At 37.6% G+C, this 20,726-nt stretch overlaps 1 protein-coding gene and 1 pseudogene across 7 annotated transcripts in view; both read left to right on the top strand.

Annotated features, from left to right (window-relative positions):
- GCC2 (GRIP and coiled-coil domain containing 2) overlaps positions 1-20,726 on the top strand; it is a 64,012-nt gene that overhangs the window by 29,990 nt on the left and 13,296 nt on the right. For 2 of the 6 annotated variants that reach the window (XM_033175538.1, XM_033175540.1), the window contains 11 exons: positions 6,468-6,587; positions 7,065-7,229; positions 7,844-7,948; positions 8,913-9,075; positions 9,533-9,633; positions 9,729-9,806; positions 10,716-10,853; positions 11,876-11,997; positions 14,026-14,202; positions 16,731-16,948; positions 19,151-19,345. In XM_033175538.1, coding sequence (XP_033031429.1) covers positions 6,468-6,587; positions 7,065-7,229; positions 7,844-7,948; positions 8,913-9,075; positions 9,533-9,633; positions 9,729-9,806; positions 10,716-10,853; positions 11,876-11,997; positions 14,026-14,202; positions 16,731-16,948; positions 19,151-19,345 — 1,582 coding nt within the window. Of the gene's footprint in view, positions 1-6,467; positions 6,588-7,064; positions 7,230-7,843; positions 7,949-8,912; positions 9,076-9,532; positions 9,634-9,728; positions 9,807-10,703; positions 10,854-11,875; positions 11,998-14,025; positions 14,203-16,730; positions 16,953-19,150; positions 19,470-20,726 lie in introns of those variants that run through there. The other 4 variants (XM_033175537.1, XM_033175539.1, XR_004428269.1 and 1 more) reach the window with 3 other exon arrangements.
- Positions 4,913-5,747, top strand: LOC117062244 (annotated as a pseudogene). Its single transcript, XR_004428270.1, has one exon. The product of XR_004428270.1 is annotated as a transcription elongation factor SPT4-A-like (transcript).

Here is a 20,726-nt window from a genome sequence, read left to right as displayed (position 1 = left end):
GAGAGGCTGAGGCAGGAGAATGGCGTAAACCTGGGAGGTGGAGCTTGCAGTGAGCCGAGATCCGGCCACTGCACTCCAGCCTGGGCGACAGAGTGAGACTCCGTCTCAAAAATAAATAAATAAATAAATAAAGTAGTTAAGCTTTAAATAGTGGCTTTTTTCTTTTCTTTTCTTTTCTTTTTTTTTTTTATGAAGTCTCGCTCTGTCGCCCAGACTGGAGTGCAGTGGTGTAATCTTGGCTCACTGCAACCTCTGCCCCCAGGTTCCAGCAATTCTCCTGCCACAGCCTCCCGAGTAGCTGGGACTACAGGCAGACGCCACCATGCCTGGCTAATTTTTGTATTTTTAGTAGAGACGGGGTTTCACCATGCTGGCCAGGCTGGTCTTGAACTCCTGACCTCATGATCCACCTGCCTCAGCCTCCCAAAGTGCTAGGATTACAGGCATGCGCCACTGCACCTGGCCTAAATAGTGCCTTTAAACTGTTGTTCATAAAAGTAAAATTTTGTTTTGGGATTTCCTAATAAAATCAGTAACAAAAAGATAACCTATTACTACTGTGATTATTTGATATTGTTCTGGCCAAGTGAATAAACCTGAAGCTTAAACAAGGTGAAGCATTGTTATTTGGAGGCAATATGCTTGTTTATCTTAGTAACACGAAAATGTATTATTAAAAATATAAGAATTAAAAATGAAAGTACAACAAAATCACTGAATGCAAGATAAACATCACTACATTTCTTAAGGTTTCATTCAGCAAATTTTATATGGCAGACTGAGTTCTGGGGCAAGTTGGAGGTCAACCAGAGAGACTAAGTTCCTGTCCTCTTAGGACTTAAAAGAATCCCAATGGCAATAACAGGCAAACATACAAAAATAGAAGATACATACTATGTAGAAAAGTAAGTTGGGTAGGGAGAAGAGAGTGAGCGGTCATCAGGCAGGATTTGATGAAAAAAAGAAAATACCACAACAGCCATAAAATCCAATCTTAGGAAGCAGTTAAATGAGAAGTTTTGGCACTCAGTGAAAAAAACTGCAAAACTTACATACGATGACTATTATTTGAACTATCAGTTCTCAGATTGGCTTATAAATTCTAAAACAAATTCATTAAACATTTTAGATTTTTTTTTTGGCTGGATCTTGACAGAAAATTCTAAGTTTTAAGTAGAAAACTAGCAAGAGCAGCTAAATTTTTTTTCTGATGAAAAGAATAAAGTGACATCCTACTCAAAGAGACACTAAAACTTATGACAGAATTACAGTAAGGTGGTAGAATTCTGATGCAGGAATGGTACAGATTAACGTAGCAGAAGAGATAGTTACTTCCACTTATAACAACAAACAGGTGCCAGGCTCTCTTCTAAGCACTTTACATATCTCAATACAGTTAATTATCAAAACAACCCCCAAGTATATTAGCATTAACACTTTACAAGTGAGGAGTCTGAGGCATAAATCAATTAAAGAACTCAAAAGTCGCAGACTCAGATTTCTTAAGAGACCTCAGGGTCACAGAACAAGTGACAGGGCAGAGCTGGAATTTGAATTCAGGCAGTCTCGTTCCAGATCTGTTGTTTCATCCACTAAGCTATACCATCCCAGTAAAATTTGAAACAGAAACCAATGAAGAAAGAAATTCCTTCTAAGGAATTAGCTTTTTATTTCACTCCACATACCAAAATGTATTCTGGATGGATTAAAAAATGTTGTGAAAAGTATTTTTTAAAAACCTATAATGAAACACTTGATCCTTTAACTGACTTCTGGATACAAAAGACTTTTTCAAACTTTAAATACTAAATTTAGGCTGGGTGCAGTTGCTGAAGCCTATAATTCCAGCTCTGGGAGGCCGAGGTGGGTGAGTCACTGGAGGCCAGGAGTTTGAGATCAGCTTAGCCAAGACAGCAAAACCCTGTTTCTACAAAATATACAAAATTTAGCTGGGCATGGTGGCACACGCCTGTAGTCCTAGCTACTCTGATGGCTGAGGCATGAGAATCACTTGAACATGGAAGGTGGCAGTTGCAGTGAGTGGGGAGATTGTACCCTCACTGCAGTCCTACCTAAAGTATTTTAATGAATTACAAAGGAAAAGATTGAAAGATTTAACTATTTGAAATTGATATGCCTGGTCTACCTCTGAAAGAAATTAATTGATTATAAGGTCTCTTAAAATGTAAAGAAGCAAGTTCCTTATGTAACTTGCTCTTATGAAGAAGCCCATCTATAAATTTTAAATGGGTTTTTTAATGGATTTATAAGATCTTTATATATGAGCATACTAATTTTGTCATGTGTAGATTTAAATTTTCAGATTTCATTACCATATTTTCATATGTAATATAAACTTATGTATAAAAATGTGACGGGATTTAAGGTAGAACCAGAAGTGCTGAAATGTTTAAGAATGTTGATCACTTTTAAAAACACATACCTACGCTCTATTAAGTTCTTCAGGATGCATCATTATAAAGATGCTGAATAATTTTGGAGTTTGTTAATTTGGCTAGTTTTTTCAGTGTTCACATCACTTGTAATAACTTGTATCAGTTTATTAAAAGATCTGAACACACAGGAGTCCTAGAGAAACAATAATTTGTAATTATTCGGATGTTTAGAAGTGTCTACCCTACATACGGAAAGTAAAAGTAGACTCTTGTATGCCTGGCATTCGTTTTTGTTCCAGGACTCCCCTTAGGAATAATACTTGATTAAAATCAGAATTTCCCATAGGGAGCCATTATTTATTATGCCTTGGCATAGCAATTCAGTTTTTACAGCTGTTGACAGCAATTGGAACCAGAATGAGTAAAAATGAAGAAGGCCAGTTAGAGACTAAGTGGATAAATATCTCTGATTTTTAGAGGAGCCTACCCAAATATAAAAGAAGCACAGAATCTTCTTTCTATGGAAAAGACCCTAGTGATACCTCAACCCTGTGTGCATGTGTGCCAGGAAGTAGCAGACTCAGATAAATAAACATACAAAAACACACTTTGGGAGGCCGTGGCTTGAGGATTGCCTGAGGTTAGGAGTTCGAGACCAGTCTGGCCACATGGTGAAACCCCGTCTCTACTAAAAATACAAAAAAAAAATAGCCGGATGTGGTGTGTGCCTGTAGTCCCAGCTACTCGGGAGGCTAAGGCAGGGGAATTGCTTGAAGCAGGGAGATGGAGGTTACAGTGAACTGAGATCGCACCACTGCACTCCGGCCTAGCGACAGAGCAAGACAACGTCTCAAAAAAAAAATAATAATAAGCCAGATTCTAGATTCCCAAGTCCTGTCTTCTACCACTGAAATCACTAAATGGACAGACTGTAAAATCAAAATTCAGATTGTAGCAGTCAGCTACTAGTTGAGTCAAATAATTCACCATGTGTAAATCAGAATTAGAAACAAAAGTACATTAGTCAAGGATCTGATCTGGGAAGCAAGAGCCGGGCGTGGTGGCTCACACCTGTTATCCTAGCACTTTGGGAGACCTAGGCAGGCAGATTGCCTGAGCTCAGGAGTTTGAGACCAGTCTGGACAACATGACAAAACCCTGTCTCTACTAAAAATACAAATATTAGTTGGCCATAGTGGCACACGCCTATAGTCCCAGATACTTGGGAGGCTGAGGGAGGAGAATCACTCGAACCCAGGAGACAGAGGTTACAGTGATCTGAAGTTGCGCCGCTGCACTCCAGCCTGGGCGACAGAGCAAGACCCCGTCTCGAAAAAAAAGATTTGGCAAGCACGATCCAAAAAAGCGTAAATGCCCCAGAAGACCCACCAGAGGCCAGGCTCAGTGGCTTATGCCTGTAATTCCAACACTTTGGGAGGCTGAGGCATGTGGATCACCTGAGGTCAGTTCAAGACCAGCCTGGCCAACATGGTGAAACCTTGTCTCTACTAAAAATAGAAAAATTAGCCAGGTATGGTGGCACGTTCCTGTAATCCCAACTACCCAGGAGGCTGAGGCAGGAGAATCACTGGAACCTGGGAGGCGGAGGGTGCAGTGAGCCAAGATCGCGCCACTGCACCCCAGCCTGGCAACAGACTCCATCTCAAAAAAAAAAAAAAAACCCACCAGAGAAGCCTGCAGAGGTGAGCCAAGGACATAAGAGGTTCAGGTCCAGAGGAAGGCCAATGCCAGGCTTCACAGTCCTCTTGGTTAATGTCATTTCTCTTTTATGCATAGTATCTCAGTGGAACTTCCAAAAGTAAACTTTGCAAGAAAACATAAACACTGTGCTAGCAATAAAACCACATTTAGATACCACCTCACTTAAGTCAGGATAGCTACTATTAAAAAGTCAAAAAAATAACAGGTGCTGGTGAGGTTGCAGAGAAAAAGGAACACTTACACTTTTGGTGGGAGTGTAAATTAGTTCAGCCATTGTGGAAAACAGTTTCCTCAAAGACCTAAAAACAGAAATACCATTTGACCCAGCAATCCCGTTACTGGGTATATACCCAAAGGAATATAAGTCATTGTGTAATAAAGACACATGTACGCGTATGTTCTCTGCAGCACTATTCATGATAGCAAAGACATGGAATCAACCTAAAGGCCTGTCAGTGGTAGACTGGATAAAGAAAATTGGTATATATACACCATGGAATACTACACAGCCATAAAAAAAATGAGATTATGTCCTTTGCAGGGACATGGATGAAGCTGGAAGCCACTGTCCTTAGCAAACTAATGCAGGAACGGAAAACCAAATACCACATGTTCTCTAAGTGGGAGCTAAACGATGAGAACACATGGACACACACAGAGGAACAACAGGCACTGGGGCCTAACGGAGGGTGGAGGGTGGAAGAAGGGAGAGGATCAGGAAAAATAACTAATGGGTACTAGGCTTAATACTTGGATGGTGAAATCATCTGTACAACAAACCCCTGTGACACAAGTTTGCCTACATAACAAACCTGCACATGTACCCCTGAAATGAAAAGTTAAAAAATTTTTTAAAAACACCATTTACTTCCTGCGGGTGCGCAGGCTGTGGCCGTCTACCTCTCTGTTGCTCTTGCCATCAGAGAAGATGGCCTTGGAGACGGTGCCGAAGGACCTGCGGCATCTGCGGGCCTGTTTGCTATGTTGACTGGTCAAGACTATAGACCAGTTTGAATATGATGGTTTTGACAATTGTGATGCATATCTACAAATGAAAGGTAACTAAGAGATGGTGTATGACTCCACCAGCTCTTCCTTTGATGGAATCATTGTGATGATGAGTCCAGAGGACAGCTGGGTCTCCAAGTGGCAGCGAGTCAGTAACTTTAAGCCAGGTGTATATGCGGTGTCAGTCACTGGTTGCCTGCCTCAAGGAATCATGAGGGAGCTGAAAAGTCGAGAAGTGCCTACAAATCCAGAGACACAGCTATAAAGACCTAGCAAGATGCAGGGCTGCCAGCATCTTTGCTGTCCACCTCCTGCCTCTGCTTACTTCTTGTTCTGAAACTAAATGAGCAGAACTTCAAATACTTCCTTCCCTCCAATTCAGACTCAGCTGACTGTTGAGAGAGCAGCACATCATTTTATCATTTTATCTTCTTTGGACTGCAAGTGGGGTGGGAGGGATTTGGGTTGGTGGATTAACAGATGGAATTGAGGAGAGAGTAGGATGCTGATTTTCCTACCCATGGCCCAAGGCTGTGCCTTCCTTATGCTGAGGACTCTAGGTCGAATGTCAGTAAATATGAACCTCTGGGGAAAAAAAAAAAACACCATTTTGCTAGTAATTTTGCATGCACATTTGTGGGAAGAATAGAAGTTTTCCAGAAACAAAGGCAAAAACAGGATTTATAAGGAAGAAGAGAGAGAAGAACATAAAGAACTACATGCAGTCTCGAAACAATCTCATTTACATATTTTGGTGAATAACCTAATTAGCTTGTGTGTAGCAAAAAAAAGTCTGATCATTCTGTCCTTCAGTAGGCCAACTGGGAATATCAAAGCAAATTCAGTTGGCTTTGGATTCTTCAGGAAATATTGAAAGTGTCACTGCGGAGTATGAGAGACTAAATCTATGAATGTCTTCCAGTGTTCTTTCATTAGCACCTTTATCTTATATTAGGCCAGGCCTAGAGTATTTCTCTCATCAGAATTCTTCAGGTGGAGTTAGGTATCCAGGTGAAACTTTTTATCGTCTATCCTTAAGTTGTGTTTACGTTTTGGAAGTTCAGTGTTGTTAATGAGTAGAATATTTAACCTTGGAGCTATTATATTGTTTATATTTAAAATTTTCTTTTCCTTTCATTTATTTCCCCCACCCTCCAATACTAAAAGTTTTCCAAAATCTGCTAATTTTATTACCTAATGTCAGTTAGGTATTCTGTTCAACTTGGGTAAATATTTTAAGCATCCAGAATGGACTCATGAATCTTAAGGTGGCTTGATGATAAAGTCTGAACTGTTGAATGCATAATGATATACCAAAGTTAAATCCTTCTTTTATTGAAGAATCTTTTATTAGAATATGAAAAGCAGTCAGAGCAACTGGATGTGGAAAAAGAACGTGCTAACAATTTTGAGCATCATATTGAAGACCTTACAAGACAACTAAGAAATTCAACTTTGCAGGTAATTTTTTAATAAATTCAAAAATGAAAACTATAACAGGTGTATTTTAATCTCAATACTTTGTGCATAAACATTAAAAAAATATAGTCGGAAACAGAATTTATTCCCCCCACCCCCACTTTACCCTCCTCCCCACTTGTGAGAGAAGAATAAGACGAAACAGCTAGCAACTATCTTGCTTATTATGCTAATCTTAATTCCCCTAGAGGATTGGTTGGTTGGGTGGGGGTTTGTTTGTTTTTCATTTCTGCTCTTTACTCTGCCAGTGCACCTGGTCTCTTGTAAGATTTACCATATTAGTGTTTCAGTGACAGATTTTAAAACTTATTCTTAATTTAACATTATCGTTCTGTAGCATGGACTTTGAAATCTTCATTTGTTACACTATGCCAGTATTCTCATTAATGTACCTGTTCATTCTTCTCTGCTGTATATGTTTTCTGCATGTTTAGAGTAATGAATCATTTGTCATTTCAGTGTGAAAAAATAAATTCTGATAATGAAGATCTGCTGGCTCGTATTGAGACACTACAGTCTAATGCCAAATTATTAGAAGTACAGATTTTAGAAGTCCAGAGGGACAAAGCAATGGTAGACAAAGAATTAGAAGCTGAAAAACTTCAGAAAGAACAGAAGATAAAGGTAAAAACAATCCTGCAAGATTGATTCACATATATATGATGCATTTACCAAAATATTATTTAAATGAAGGAAAGACTTACTAAAGAGTAGCATTTATAAATACAGCACAGTTCATTAATTCCTTTATACCAACCATAAATTTGAGAATCCATGCTGTGATTTGGGGGTGTATATATTTTAAACATTGAAATATTACCAAACTTTCTGTATTTTAGTGTGTCAGATTTATTTTATTTATTTATTTATTTTGAGACAGAGTCTTGCTCTGTTGCCCAGGCTGGAGTGCAGTGGCGCAATCTCAGCTCACTGCAAGCTCCGCCTCCTGGATTCACACCGTTCTCCTGCCTGAGCCTCCCAAATAGCTGAGATTACAGGCACTCACCACTAAGCCCAGCTAATTTTTCGTGTGTGTTTTTAGTAGACAGGGCTTCACTGTGTTAGCCAGGATGATCTCAATCTCCTGACCTTGTGATCTGCCCGCCTGGGCCTCTCAGAGTGCTGGGATTACAGGCGTGAACCACTACGCCCCACTGTCAGATTTATTTTAAAGCCCCTTAAAAATACCTTTTTAATGTTGGTTGGGTTGTGTGGGTTGTTTTTATTTTTAATTTCAGGAACATGCCACTACTGTAAATGAACTTGAAGAACTTCAGGTACAACTTCAAAAGGAAAAGAAACAGCTTCAGAAAACCATGCAAGAATTAGAGCTGGTTAAAAAGGTAAAATAAAACACTAGGATCAAAATTGGTGTAATATTCACGTTGTTCTGTTTTGTTGTTCTGTTTGTTCCGTTCTTTCTGTGATCTTGCTCTGTGGTCCAGGCTGGAGTGCAGTGGCATGATCTTGGCTCACTGCAACCTCTGCCTCCCGAGTTCAAAGCACTTATTGAGCCTCAGCCTCCCGAGTAGCTGAGATTCCATGCATGCACCACCACACCCAGCTAACTTTTTGTATTTTTGGTAGAGAAGGAGTTTCACCATTTTGGTGAAGCTTGTCTTGAACTCCTGACCTCAAATGATCCACCCATCTCAGCCTCCCAAAGTGCTGGAATTACAGGTGTGAGCCACCGCACCCAGCCTGCATTGTTAAACTATTCTATACATGTTGAAAAGAAATATTTTAGAATGTTACTTGTGGTACTAAAATAATGCTTTATAAATTACTTGCTCAAAAAATTGAAAATTTAACTTCTCTAAGTACCAGTCCTTTCAGAAGAATCTAGGCTCATGAGTTATAAGATTTTGGTTTGACGTTTCATTTTGTGGACATGATTGTTGTATGACACATAAAGATTTAATTAATGTCAAAGCTTGAAATTTGTATTATACTTAAAACTTTGGCTGACTTTACTCCTTCAAAGATTAGGCTAAAAAGAAATATACTGTTATGTAAGAGCCACTTGAAATATTAGTATTTTATAAATAAGAGCTCCACAGGCTACAACTGCCCATTGTAGTTCGTTATAATGAAATAAAATGAAACTAAGAAAGTTGGGTTAAACTATTAGAAAATATTTTGTGAAATTAAAAACTAGAAAATATCCAATTCCTCATTTCTTCGTTACAGTGTAAACGATTTGAGTATTACAGAAAAGCACCTATTTATTGCTGTGGCATCATTTTAGCAATTTTACAAATGAACTGATCTACTGTTGTCTAAATCTTTTATTTATAAAATGTGCAGGATGCCCAACAAACCACATTGATGAATATGGAAATAGCTGATTATGAACGTTTGATGAAAGAACTAAATCAAAAGTTAACTAATAAAAACAACAAGATAGAAGATTTGGAGCAAGAAATAAAAATTCAAAAACAGAAACAAGAAACCCTACAAGAAGAAATAAGTGAGTTAAATAAAGTTCACTTTACCTTTTAATTATTTCATCATAACAACTTGATTTAGTGGGGGCCATTACTTGTTTATTTCACCAGTCTTTCACTGTCAGTCAGGTGTTTAACAGTGATAAATGTTACTGGGGCCCAGAATGGATGTAAAACTGTTTGCCATTAAGATGTTTATAGTCCACATTTATTCACTTTAGCATTTCTTATGTACCTTGCTGTTGTCTGGGTTAACTGAGATTGTCATGGGTTGTAATTGTGAAAGCTAGGAGATGGGTACAGTAGAGTTTATGGCACTGTTGTTACTACTGTCACATATGTTTGAAGTATTCCATAATAAAAAGCTAAAACAGGCTTCTTTTAAAGATAAGCCAATACAAAGAAGACATTATTTGTGTATTCAAATTCACTCATAAAAAATGTTTCATCTTTTTCTGCTGAAATTATTTCTTGTGCTAGCTTCATTACAGTCTTCAGTACAACAATATGAAGAAAAAAACACCAAAATCAAGCAATTGCTTGTGAAAACCAAAAAGGAACTGGCAGATTCAAAGCAAGCAGTATGTTAATTTTTCAGTTTCATATTTTAGTACTTATTCATAATTTATTTATGAGTAACATTTTAAAAAATTTAACCAAGATTCTCATTCTGTAGGAAACTGATCACTTAATACTTCAAGCATCTTTAAAAGGTGAGCTGGAGGCAAGCCAGCAGCAAGTAGAAGTCTATAAAGTAAGGTTTTTACTTTTTAAGATTAAAAAAATGTTTTTTCATGTAGAAGTGAGGTACTAATCAGAGATTTTACTAATTATCCTATAAGGATATCTAGAAAGATTCCTCAGCATTTTGAGGAATTTGCAACAATAAATCAAGTCTGGTGTGTGACTGGAGTATATTGTTTAGCTCAAGCTAGATTATTTTCATGTATTTGGAAATTTGTAATACACTGTAGAATAGTGCAGAATAAGCATGCATCTGAACTTTCTTTTTTGTTTGAGACGGAGTCCTGCTCTGTCACCCCGGCTGGAGTGCAGTGGCCGGATCTCAGCTCACTGCAAGCTCCACCTTCCGGGTTCACGCCATTCTCCTGCCTCAGCCTCCGGAGTAGCTGGGACTACAGGCGCTCGCCACCTCGCCCGGCTAGATTTTTGGTTTTTTTTTTCAGTAGAGACGGAGTTTCACCGTGTTAGGATGGTCTCGATCTCCTGACCTCGTGATCCGCCCGTCTCGGCCTCCCAAAGTGCTGGGATTACAGGCTTGAGCCGCCGCGCCCGGCTGCATCTGAACTTTCAAAATGATATTGCAGTCACAAGAAACAGTTTATAAAATGATTTTATATGTTTGCTACGTTTGTATATATTTTTATATATAATGTCTTGAAGTATTTAAACATTGTATGTTAAATATGTAGTCTGGGATTTTCATTTTTTTTAATTGATGTTGGTTTAAGAAAAGATAAATTAGTGAGAAAATGTCCTTCTTGTCTCTACTTTTTCAATAATAATACATTAAAATATTTCGCTACTTAATTATGCCTTATATGTACTTACGTCTCAAACCTAAAGTTTGTGTTTTAAGGAAAACCTCTTTAACTAGTGAAGGTAGGATTTGCTAAAGCTAAATTTAAAGATTTACCCCCAGATACAGCTGGCTGAAATAACATCAGAGAAACACAAAATCCACGAGCACCTGAAAACCTCTGCAGAACAGCACCAGCGTACGCTAAGTGCGTACCAGCAGAGAGTGACAGCGCTACAGGAAGAGAGTCGTGCTGCCAAGGTGTGTTCTTCAGGGCAGCCACAGCGAGCCACTGGGATTTTATTGTCAGCTAGTCATTGGTGTTTACTCCAGGGCTGTGCTCTCCCTTTTTAGTATTTTGCTGTTAAGAGCACTTATTAGATTAAGACCTGTTCAGTTAATCTGCCTCTAACCCCAATCCCATGCCAACCCCAATTGTAATTTGGATCACTTTTTTTGCCAAAAGGAAAAACATGATGTTTTTTCCATTTCAACCTTGTTTTGCAATTTATGTGTCACTTCTTTATGAAACTTTTTTTTATTAGGAAGGTGTTACACTTCTTTCTGAGGGCTAAATGATTATAAGATAACAATTTAATAGCACAGCTGTGGGGGCCTAATTTCTTGTCATCATCCAAAATAGGCAAAGTACAGTGGTTGTGTTAGATGCAGGTCTTACTTAAGCAATCATGGCAACACTGTTGTGGGAGTTTACAGATCACTTCAGGAAAGTGGAAGACCTAAAACTTAGCACTTACCACCCTGTTTTGAAAACTGAAGTTCAAATAATTTATTTGAGTTAATTTGTCTCAAATTTATGAAAGGGATATCATAAGAGAAAATGTTTGTAAAGTTCCAAAAGCACATAGTGCCACTATAAAATGTATGGTTAGTAAATTAATCTACCAGGGTAGAAGACATGGTAGAAATGGATCTCTTATCAGAAAAAAAAATATATATATTATTGAAAGGCCTTTAAAAAGTGTAAGGCCTCCCAATGGATATCCTAATTACCCTGATTTGCTTATTACACATTGCATGTATCCATCAAAATATCACATGCACCCCATAAATATGTACAATTATGTATCAATGGAAAAGAAAATTAAGTGTAAAGCCAACAGAAGTATACTTTTTAGCAGGGTTAATCAAGGAACCAAAAAGTATGTCAGCCATTTTTCTTACTTTAAAAAATAGGTTTTTATCTCAATTTGTTAATCTCTGAAAGAAAGTAAAAGGACCCTGTTATAATACAAAAAGTTTCTCTCTTTTAAATGTTATAGGCAGAACAAGCTACTGTAACCTCTGAATTCGAGAGCTACAAAGTCCGAGTTCATAACGTTCTAAAACAACAGAAAAATAAATCTATGTCTCAGGCTGAAACTGAGGGCGCTAAACAAGAAAGGTAAAGTCTAAATTAAATATGCAGAGTTTTCCTCCCACAATGCAGGTTCTTCACCAAGTAGATTGAAAATCCTATTATGTTTTTGTGTGTGGTGTTTTTTTTTTTTTTTGAGACAGAGTTTTGCTCTTGTTGCCCAGGCTGGAGTGCAGTGGTGCAATCTCAGCTTGCTGCCACCTCTGCTTCCCGTGTTCAAGTGATTCTCCTGCCTCAGCCTCCTGAGTAGCTGGGATTACAGGCATGCACCATCACGCCAAGCTAATTTTTGTATTTTTAGTAGAGACAGGGTTTCACCATGTTGGCCGGCTGGTCTCAAACTCCTGACCTCAGATGATCCACCCACCTCAGCCTGTCAGAGTGCTGGGATTACAGGGGTGAGCCACAGCACCTAGCCTAAAATCCTATTATGATTTTTAACTGTGAAATTGTATATATTGTTACCAAAGAAAACAGAATTTCTTGGCTTCACTGTGTCTGCAGACAGTAACAGGGAAACTTCATTACAAAGGACACTGTTACAAACTCTAAAATTAGATGTTAAAGTGCACACACAGTGAGGCCAGGATATGAGAAAATAGGCTAACAGTTCAATCTGGTCTTAATAAGATCTTGTCATGGTAGAAATATCGGCATTAAAATTACATTATGATTTGTTTTTCCAATTTTGAAAATTTAGAAGTAAAAATTAAAATGCGAAGTATACTTATTTGCATTAATTTAGGTTAAACAGAAGTTGCTTTAAAATATTTTACTTATTTCAAAAAATTTTAAATTTAGTACTGAATTTTGGTCTAGAATTAAACTTTTCTTGTTTATGACCAATTCAGTTCTATGTGGATGGTATATTGTTTATGCTGCTTTAAAAGTAGCATGCAAATCCCGTTTGTACTGGGAGTAAGAGATAGGACATGCCTTGGCATCTGTGTTTTGTCTTTGAGTAGCGGTTCAGTATTTAAAGCAGTTTTACATCTGACTCTTACTGTTCTAAACAAGACTAATTATTATGAATTTTTGTATGTTTGTGTTTGTTACTTTCATTTAAGAATCTATTAAATATAGAGACTGTAGATTGAAACATGGTATTTTCTCTCCAGTAGCTCATTGTATAAAGGGGAAATTAGATACTGATACATTTCATAAATATAAAAATGTCACCATTTTCGACCATGCCTAAATTTTGAGTTGAGATTATATGAATGTAAATGTTTTGTGTTCCTTCTACTTTCTTATAATATAAATACATTTTTTTAAAAATAAACTAATAGTGTATTATACTTATTGTGGCAGAATTAGGATTTTAACTATTTCCACCTAGTTTTTTTTCCAAGTTTGAAAAGACCTGCTTTTCTTCAGGGATTATCTTTCACTGTAACTTGATCTGACATGCCATTCTTAAAACAATAGTTTAAGAACTGTGAGTGCGCCGGGTGTGGTGGTTCACACCTGTAATCCCAGCACTTTAGGAGTCCAAGGCTGGCGGATCACCTGAGGTCAGGAGTTCAAGACCAACCTGACCAACATGGTGAAACCGCGTCTCTACTAAAAATAAAAAATTAGCTGAGTGTGGTGGTGTGTGCCTGTAGTCCCAGCTACACAGGAGGCTGAATCAGGAGAATCGCTTGAACCTGGGAGACAGAGGTTGCAGTGAGCCAAGATTGCGCCCCTGCATTCCAGCCTGGGCAACAGAGCCAGACTCCATCTCAAAAAAAAAAAAAAAAAAGTAGCATGACGTTTTTTCTTTAGCTGACATAGTCCTGTAACATAAAATAGGCTATTTTGATGCCCCTTTTTGAATATGAAATTCTAAATTTTGGAGAAATTTTTTGTAAATCTATAGTGCCTAAGATTTTAAATCTGGCTGTATCTTTTGTATTATATTTAATCCTAGTCTTGAATTCTTCTGACTATTATATTTCCTTTAGAATCATCCAAGAGTATGACATTGAAAGATTAAATGGTTAAACTATATTTAAAACCACAAAATCAAATTCACCTTTTTCAAAAAATTTTAAAACTGTATTTCTGTTTTAGGGAACATCTGGAAATGCTGATTGACCAGCTAAAAATCAAATTACAAGATAGCCAAAATAACTTACAGATTAATGTATCTGAACTTCAAACATTGCAGTCTGAACATGATACACTGCTAGAAAGGCACAACAAGATGCTTCAGGAAACTGTGTCTAAAGAGGCGGAACTCCGGGAAAAGTAAGGTTGTTAGCAGCACTGACGCTGTACTAGACAGCAATGTATTTCTTTGTTGAAACTTCTGATATGTTGCTCCTTGAGATAAATGCAGATTAGAAAATAAAAAATAGACATATCTAAAGGCTTGGTAACTTTGCTTTATCTACCTTAGAGCTTCACCTTTTACGTTGCTTTTGTATTTTGCATTTTGAAGAACAACTAATGTCTGTCTGCTCATCCAGTATTCTGCGTCTCCTACAGCCTTCTTGGCTAGGATGTTTCTCTAAAAAACAAAAACATACTACTTTCCAACCCAGGTATCAAATCATAAGCATTTTTTTTTTTTCTAGAAGAAAACACCCAAATAGTTGCTAACTGAAAAAGAATATGCAACTTATCTTTGCAGTTCTATCTTCAGTTTCTCATATTTTGTTCATCACTCTAATACTTTAAATAGACATTAGGAGAATTGGCAAAATAAATAGATTGTGAACAAGAAGTTTTCAACTCCTGTGATAAAGAAATTGGGTAGTAGGAGTATTCGGCTGAGGAAAAGAATTCTTCATTGAGCATCTTTTATCAAGGGTGTTAAGATACTTTTATCACAGATTTTCTTATATATATCTAATCTTATGCTAATCTGAAAAGTGAAAGCACTTAGCTTTTTGTGGCTTCTGTCTGTTAACAGTGTAATTTGCTTGTTAATCATGTAAACCAAAAGTTTCAGGGAGATGGACCAGTTTTCTAGCTGCCTATCACCAGGGTTTACCATGAGATTATCTAGGTGATGTTTGCTTGATATTCTCCAACACTTATTCTTTAGGAAAGTTATTGCAAGTTACATTGCTAACACAAAGTAACTGTTGATTCCTCTAAAGTAATTCAATCTTTCAGTAAGTGTTTTTTGAGCACCTACTATGTGCCAGTCACTTTTCATAGCATTTTGAGATATCTTTAGGAGTCTTTCCTCTTCTTCAGAAATGTCAAAAACTAACAGTATTGTTACTGTCTGTGCCCAAGTATGAAGAAATAGCCTCTTATATAGTCTCCACTTTTAAAAATGTTTTAATATTTATACTTTCTCTACAGTAGATTGTGAAAATGGTTCCAGAGGAATGTGATAATTAGGCTAACTAATTAATATCTGTATTACCCAGAGACTACAGTTAATATAAACACTTCAGTAACAACTGAGACAGAACAGTGAACTTCCATTAGCACAGTCATTCTTATTCCAGATGGGGGGTTTAAGCATTTAGCTTTCAAGTAGGTAAATTTAGAAATGTCACTGATACTGCCTGAGAATAGACACTTTACCCTACCTCTAATATTTGTCCTGCTTAGACTATTTTTGTAACTACCGATGGTTCTTCCTTTACTTTCTTGGTAGATATTGTTTGAACAAAATGCTTGCAGAGAAATGTGTATACACTAGTATTTTCTAGATTCATTAATCAATGTGAACTTAGTAATTAAGATTTCTTTTCTAAAACATGGTATTTTATTGCATTTCTCTCTTCAGCCACTAAACCCTGTTTTAAACCTTATATGGTGCGTGTAAGTGCAGCAGGTAGAAAAAATATCTTGGAAAAGTATAGGCTAAACTGTTAACAACATTTATCTACCTGTGGAATTGGGATTTCATCCTGCCAGGCATGAGAGTAATTAATGAGGGCTTTTACTTTTTTCGCCAACAGCTTTTGTATTTTTATGAGAGAATTATGTGGATCCCCTGTATAAAAGGAAATTTTTTTTGTTTTGTTTTGTTTTACCAAAGCCAAACATATAAAATATGAAAACTACAGGTAAACCCTTAAAAGTGATGGTTCCCAAATTGTAGGCCCACTGGTTAGTTTCAGGCCGAGTACATAAAAATCACATCGAAAACTGCTAAAAGTAGGGAATTCCTAGAATACTACTGCGATCCTGATTCAGTGGGTGTAACATGAAAACTAGATGTGTCTATTTTCAACAAGGTACTCCAGCGATTCTTACTTGCAGTGAGATTTGAAACAGCTATTGTAAACCAAGTCTGTGTTTGTGGTTCATGTTAATTGACTCAAAAATGAATACTTTAAAGTTTTCTGAGTGAATCAAGAGTGTGAGGTTTTTTGTTTTTTTTGTTTTTTTTCCTCATATTTTCAGGGTAGTAGATAAAAGGGAGATTAATCTTATATTTATGTGAGCTACCACATACGATGACATGAAGAAGTGGACTAATTAAAAGTATAATTATTTTATGCTTTAAATATAGTCCTTTTTTCTGATGAACCATGAAGTTCCTAGTCTGGACAACACAACGCAGTTTCTCAACTGGGGTTCTTCATCAGAAATGTGGAACACAGATTATTTGAACTAGATGACAGCCAGTGTCAGTTCTCATCAAGTTATTACACAATGAGTACAGTGTAGGTATGTAGGAGAGAAGTTGATTCATACATTCAGTAGAGGTCTTAGAGCTAATTCTCTCGCAGAACCCAGTGGAGAAAGGCTAAAGTCAGCATATAAAGTTGAAAGATCTTCTGTGAACTAAGTTTCTCATCTTTCAGATTGTGTTCAATACAATCAGAGAACATGATGATGAAGTCTGAGCATACACAGACTGTGAGTCAGCTAACATCCCAGAATGAGGTCCTTCGAAATAGCTTCCGAGATCAAGTGCGACATTTGCAGGAAGAGCACAGAAAGACAGTGGAGACATTACAGCAGCAGCTCTCCAAGGTGGAAGCACAGCTCTTCCAGCTTAAGAATGAACCGACCACAAGAAGTATGTATGTACACATGGAAATACTAGTTGTTCAAATTTTCGTGTATTTATGTCTCTTAAATACATTCTTCCAAATTCATAAGACAGAAAATTTACTAGGTGTCACCAGTGTCAATTCTGTGATTAATGAATTTTGGATTTGCTTACTAGGAAGATATTTGAACCATCTGAATTCTTCCTTGATTATACTTACAGAGGCCTGTATAACCTCTTAGAATGCTGACTTTGATGTATTTCCTACCCTCAATGGAAAGGAGTATTTCTTTTTCTCTGACTTAAACATACTCTGGTAGTCTCATGACATATGTCTTAATTCTAGTATTCACCAGATTTGTTTCGTGTTCTCTGTTGTTAGTCATCAAGTTTGTCTACTTTTTAAATAGAAACATTAGAGATGGAACAAGGAGCTTAGAAACACTCAGGTGGCACTGAATGTGTAGAATTGCATGGCCAATATAGTTTCTTTCCTTTCACATTTACAACTAGTTGGAGTTTTAGTTCAGCCGCACCCAGTGTCTTCCATTCTGCTTCCAGGAAGAAATGGAAAAATGTCAGCCATGATGATGCAGTATTTTAGTAGCAAGTTGATGGTGTTTTGGTTTCCCATGGGAAATATTGTCACTGGAGCATTAGCAGCTATAGGTCACTTACTAGGGTAAAAAAGCAACTTCAAGATAATTTAACATATGCCAAAGAATCAACAAAAGAAGTAATTGGCCAGGGCAAAGGTTGTACAGGAGATTGTAATCTAGGAATTAGCAGTGGAATAAGCAGTCAGCTTATCAGAAACTCAGGAAAATTTTTCAGAAAAGGCAGTCAGGCCTAAGGCAACTTAATGAAATGCAAAATACATGAAATCTGAAGTTTAAAAATCTAGATTACAATTCTGGTTTCTAACTCAGTTATGAGACCTTGGGCAAAGTCATTAAATTTATCTGAACTTCAGATGTTTCGGGGTCAATAAACCAATACATGTCAAAGGGCCTGATAAACTTGACAGTTTAGACCGGACATGGTGGCTCACGCCTGCAATCTCAGCACTTTGGGAGGCCAAGTCAGGTGGATCACATGAGGCCAGGAGTTTGAGACCAGTCTGGGCAACATGGTGAAACCTCATCTCTACTAAAAATACAGAAATTATCTGGGCGGGATGGCATGCACCTGTAAGTCCCAGCTACTTGTGGGACTGAGGTGGGAAGATGGCTTGAGCCTGGGAGGCAGAGGTTGCTGTGAGCCAAGATTGTGCCACTGCACTCCAACCTGTGTGACAGAGTGAGACCCTGTCTCAGAAAAAAAAAAAAAAGCACTTTACAGTTCATCAGCAAACAGGAAAGTCTTGCTAGACAATGTAATTGATTAGTTCCATGCTCTGGATTCTGGGCTCTTATTGTATGAACACTGTAGGTATGAGCAGCAACAATTAAGAAGCTGCAGAGGTAAAGGTGTAAGGGCAGTGATTGAGGATGTCTGCCAAGCAGATTTCAGCAAGTGTGTTTCAAGAAGTATGCAGCAATCTCAAATACCTAATCCTGGAAAATTGCTAGAATCTAGTTTTTTAATTTTGGCCAGTATTTAGCAGCAGTATGGCCCTCTACTCTAAATTAATAAAAAACAAGTAGTACTGTATTATGAGCTGTGTTATCTAACAGTCTATCTTAGCTAGTAGCAATTAATTTATAGCTTCTGCTAAAATGACTAACGTAGTTAAAAGTTTGATATTTGATAACTAAATTTTTTTTTTTTCTTTTGAGACTCGTTCTGTCACCAGACTGGAGTGCAGTGGCGTGATCTCGGCTCACTGCAACCTCTGCCTGCTGGGTTCCAGCAATTCTCTGCCTCAGCCTCCCCAGCAGCTGGGATTACAGGCACCTGCCACCGTGCCCGCCTTACTTTTGTATTTTTAGTAGAGATAGGGTTTCACCATCTTGGCCAAGCTGGTCTTGAACTTCCTTACCTCGTGAGCCACCCGCCTCAGCCTCCCACAGTGCTAGGATTACAGGTGTGAGCCACCATGCCCAGCCTTGATGACTAAATTTTAAGAAATGTTTTAGCAATTCTTCATATACCTTTCACTTGTCTTACAGTTACTTAATTCCTCTGCTCTTATCATTTGATATTTTCATTTTATTTTGTATCTCTGTAAGGCCGAATCAATAGATTTTGAACAATCTCACACTTAACCTTTAAAAAAAAATCTAATAGGCCCAGTTTCCTCTCAACAATCTTTGAAGAACCTTCGAGAAAGGAGAAACACAGACCTCCCACTTCTAGACATGCACACTGTAACCCGGGAAGAGGGAGAAGGCATGGAGACAACTGATACTGAGTCTGTGTCTTCCGCCAGCACATATACACAGTCTTTAGAGCAGCTGCTTAATTCTCCCGAAACTAAACTTGGTATGTTACTCTGTCTAAATATGTTTTTCTTATTTAATTTCTTTGTCTTATTTAATTACTATTACTCTAAGTTACATATGCTTTTTTGGGCTGCTCCAATAAAATTTATTTCAATATTCCACTACCTGTTTGTATTAGGATTCTCTAGAGGGACAGAACTAATTGGATGGACAGATAGATGGATGCTTATTAAGTATTACCTTACACGATCACTAGGCCATCTGCAGGCTGAGGAGCAGTGAGAGCCAGTCGAAGTTCCAAAACTGAAGAACTAAGAGTCTGATGTTCAAGGGCAGGAAGCATCCAGCACAGGAGAAAGATGTAGGCTGGGAGGCTAGGCCAGTCTCACCTTTTCACATTTTTCTGCCTGCTTTATATTCGCTGGCAGCTGATTAAATGGTACCTACCAGATTAAGGGTGGGTCTGCCTTCCCCAGCCCACTGGACTTAAATGTGAATCTCCTTTGGCAACACCCTCACAGACACACTCAGGATTAATACTTTGCATCCTTTAATCCAGTCAAGTTGACACCCAGCATTAACCATCACACTGTCCAAATGGGAAAATTACGAAACAAATCTTTTTTAAAATAAAATGCTAGCTCTTGCCCTAGGTTTGAACCACAAATAAGTGGTGGGAAGTTTATTGTCACAAATAGATGGTGGGTATTAGAAAGCAGGATCTTCTCACCCTTCCAAGAAACTGACAGTTTCAGTTTATTCCTCTTGATGAAGTAATGCTAAATTTTTGTAGTGATGTTTTAGCATATTTTATTCTTACCTATAATCAATATTACTGTTCAAAATTTGGGGGGAATCTGTTTGTCATCTTCCTGAAACTTCAGGATCACCTGGAGTAAGGGTCATTTGTATTCATAGTCACTGACCATGTGGGGTAGAAACTGCAAGTCGTGGTTCCTTCAGGCAAATAGTGGTGACATGGAGGCATCGTGATAGAGCAGCAGCAGACTCCAAAAGCCAATTTGACTTTGTGATTCCTGCCAAAATTACCTGTCATCTGTGAGCCTGTTTCATCGTCTATAAAGTTTGAATAATGATACCTACCCCACCTGATAGAAGATTCTTATGAGGGTACATGATACATGACCAGTAAATGTTAATGCTTTCCTCATTATAAGTGAAATGACATAAAGTCTTGGAATATTCATAGATGGGAAGAAGATGTGTAATAAAACTGCTGATAAACACAGTTCTGACAGATTTCAGAACTGGGACTCATAGGGCTTATATTCAGTTAGATGACATGCTTTACAACAGAGATGCTGTTTTATTTGTGTCACCTACAATATAATCTGTTGCTCGAGGTATGTTGAATAGATGAATGGCAAAGCAGACCTATAAAATATCACATAGTAAGATAT

The sequence above is a fragment of the Trachypithecus francoisi genome, unplaced genomic scaffold (genome assembly GCF_009764315.1).
Source record: "Trachypithecus francoisi isolate TF-2019V2 unplaced genomic scaffold, Tfra_2.0 Lachesis_group17, whole genome shotgun sequence".
Taxonomy (NCBI): domain Eukaryota; kingdom Metazoa; phylum Chordata; class Mammalia; order Primates; family Cercopithecidae; genus Trachypithecus; species Trachypithecus francoisi.
This window is presented reverse-complemented; position numbering and strand designations above follow the sequence as displayed.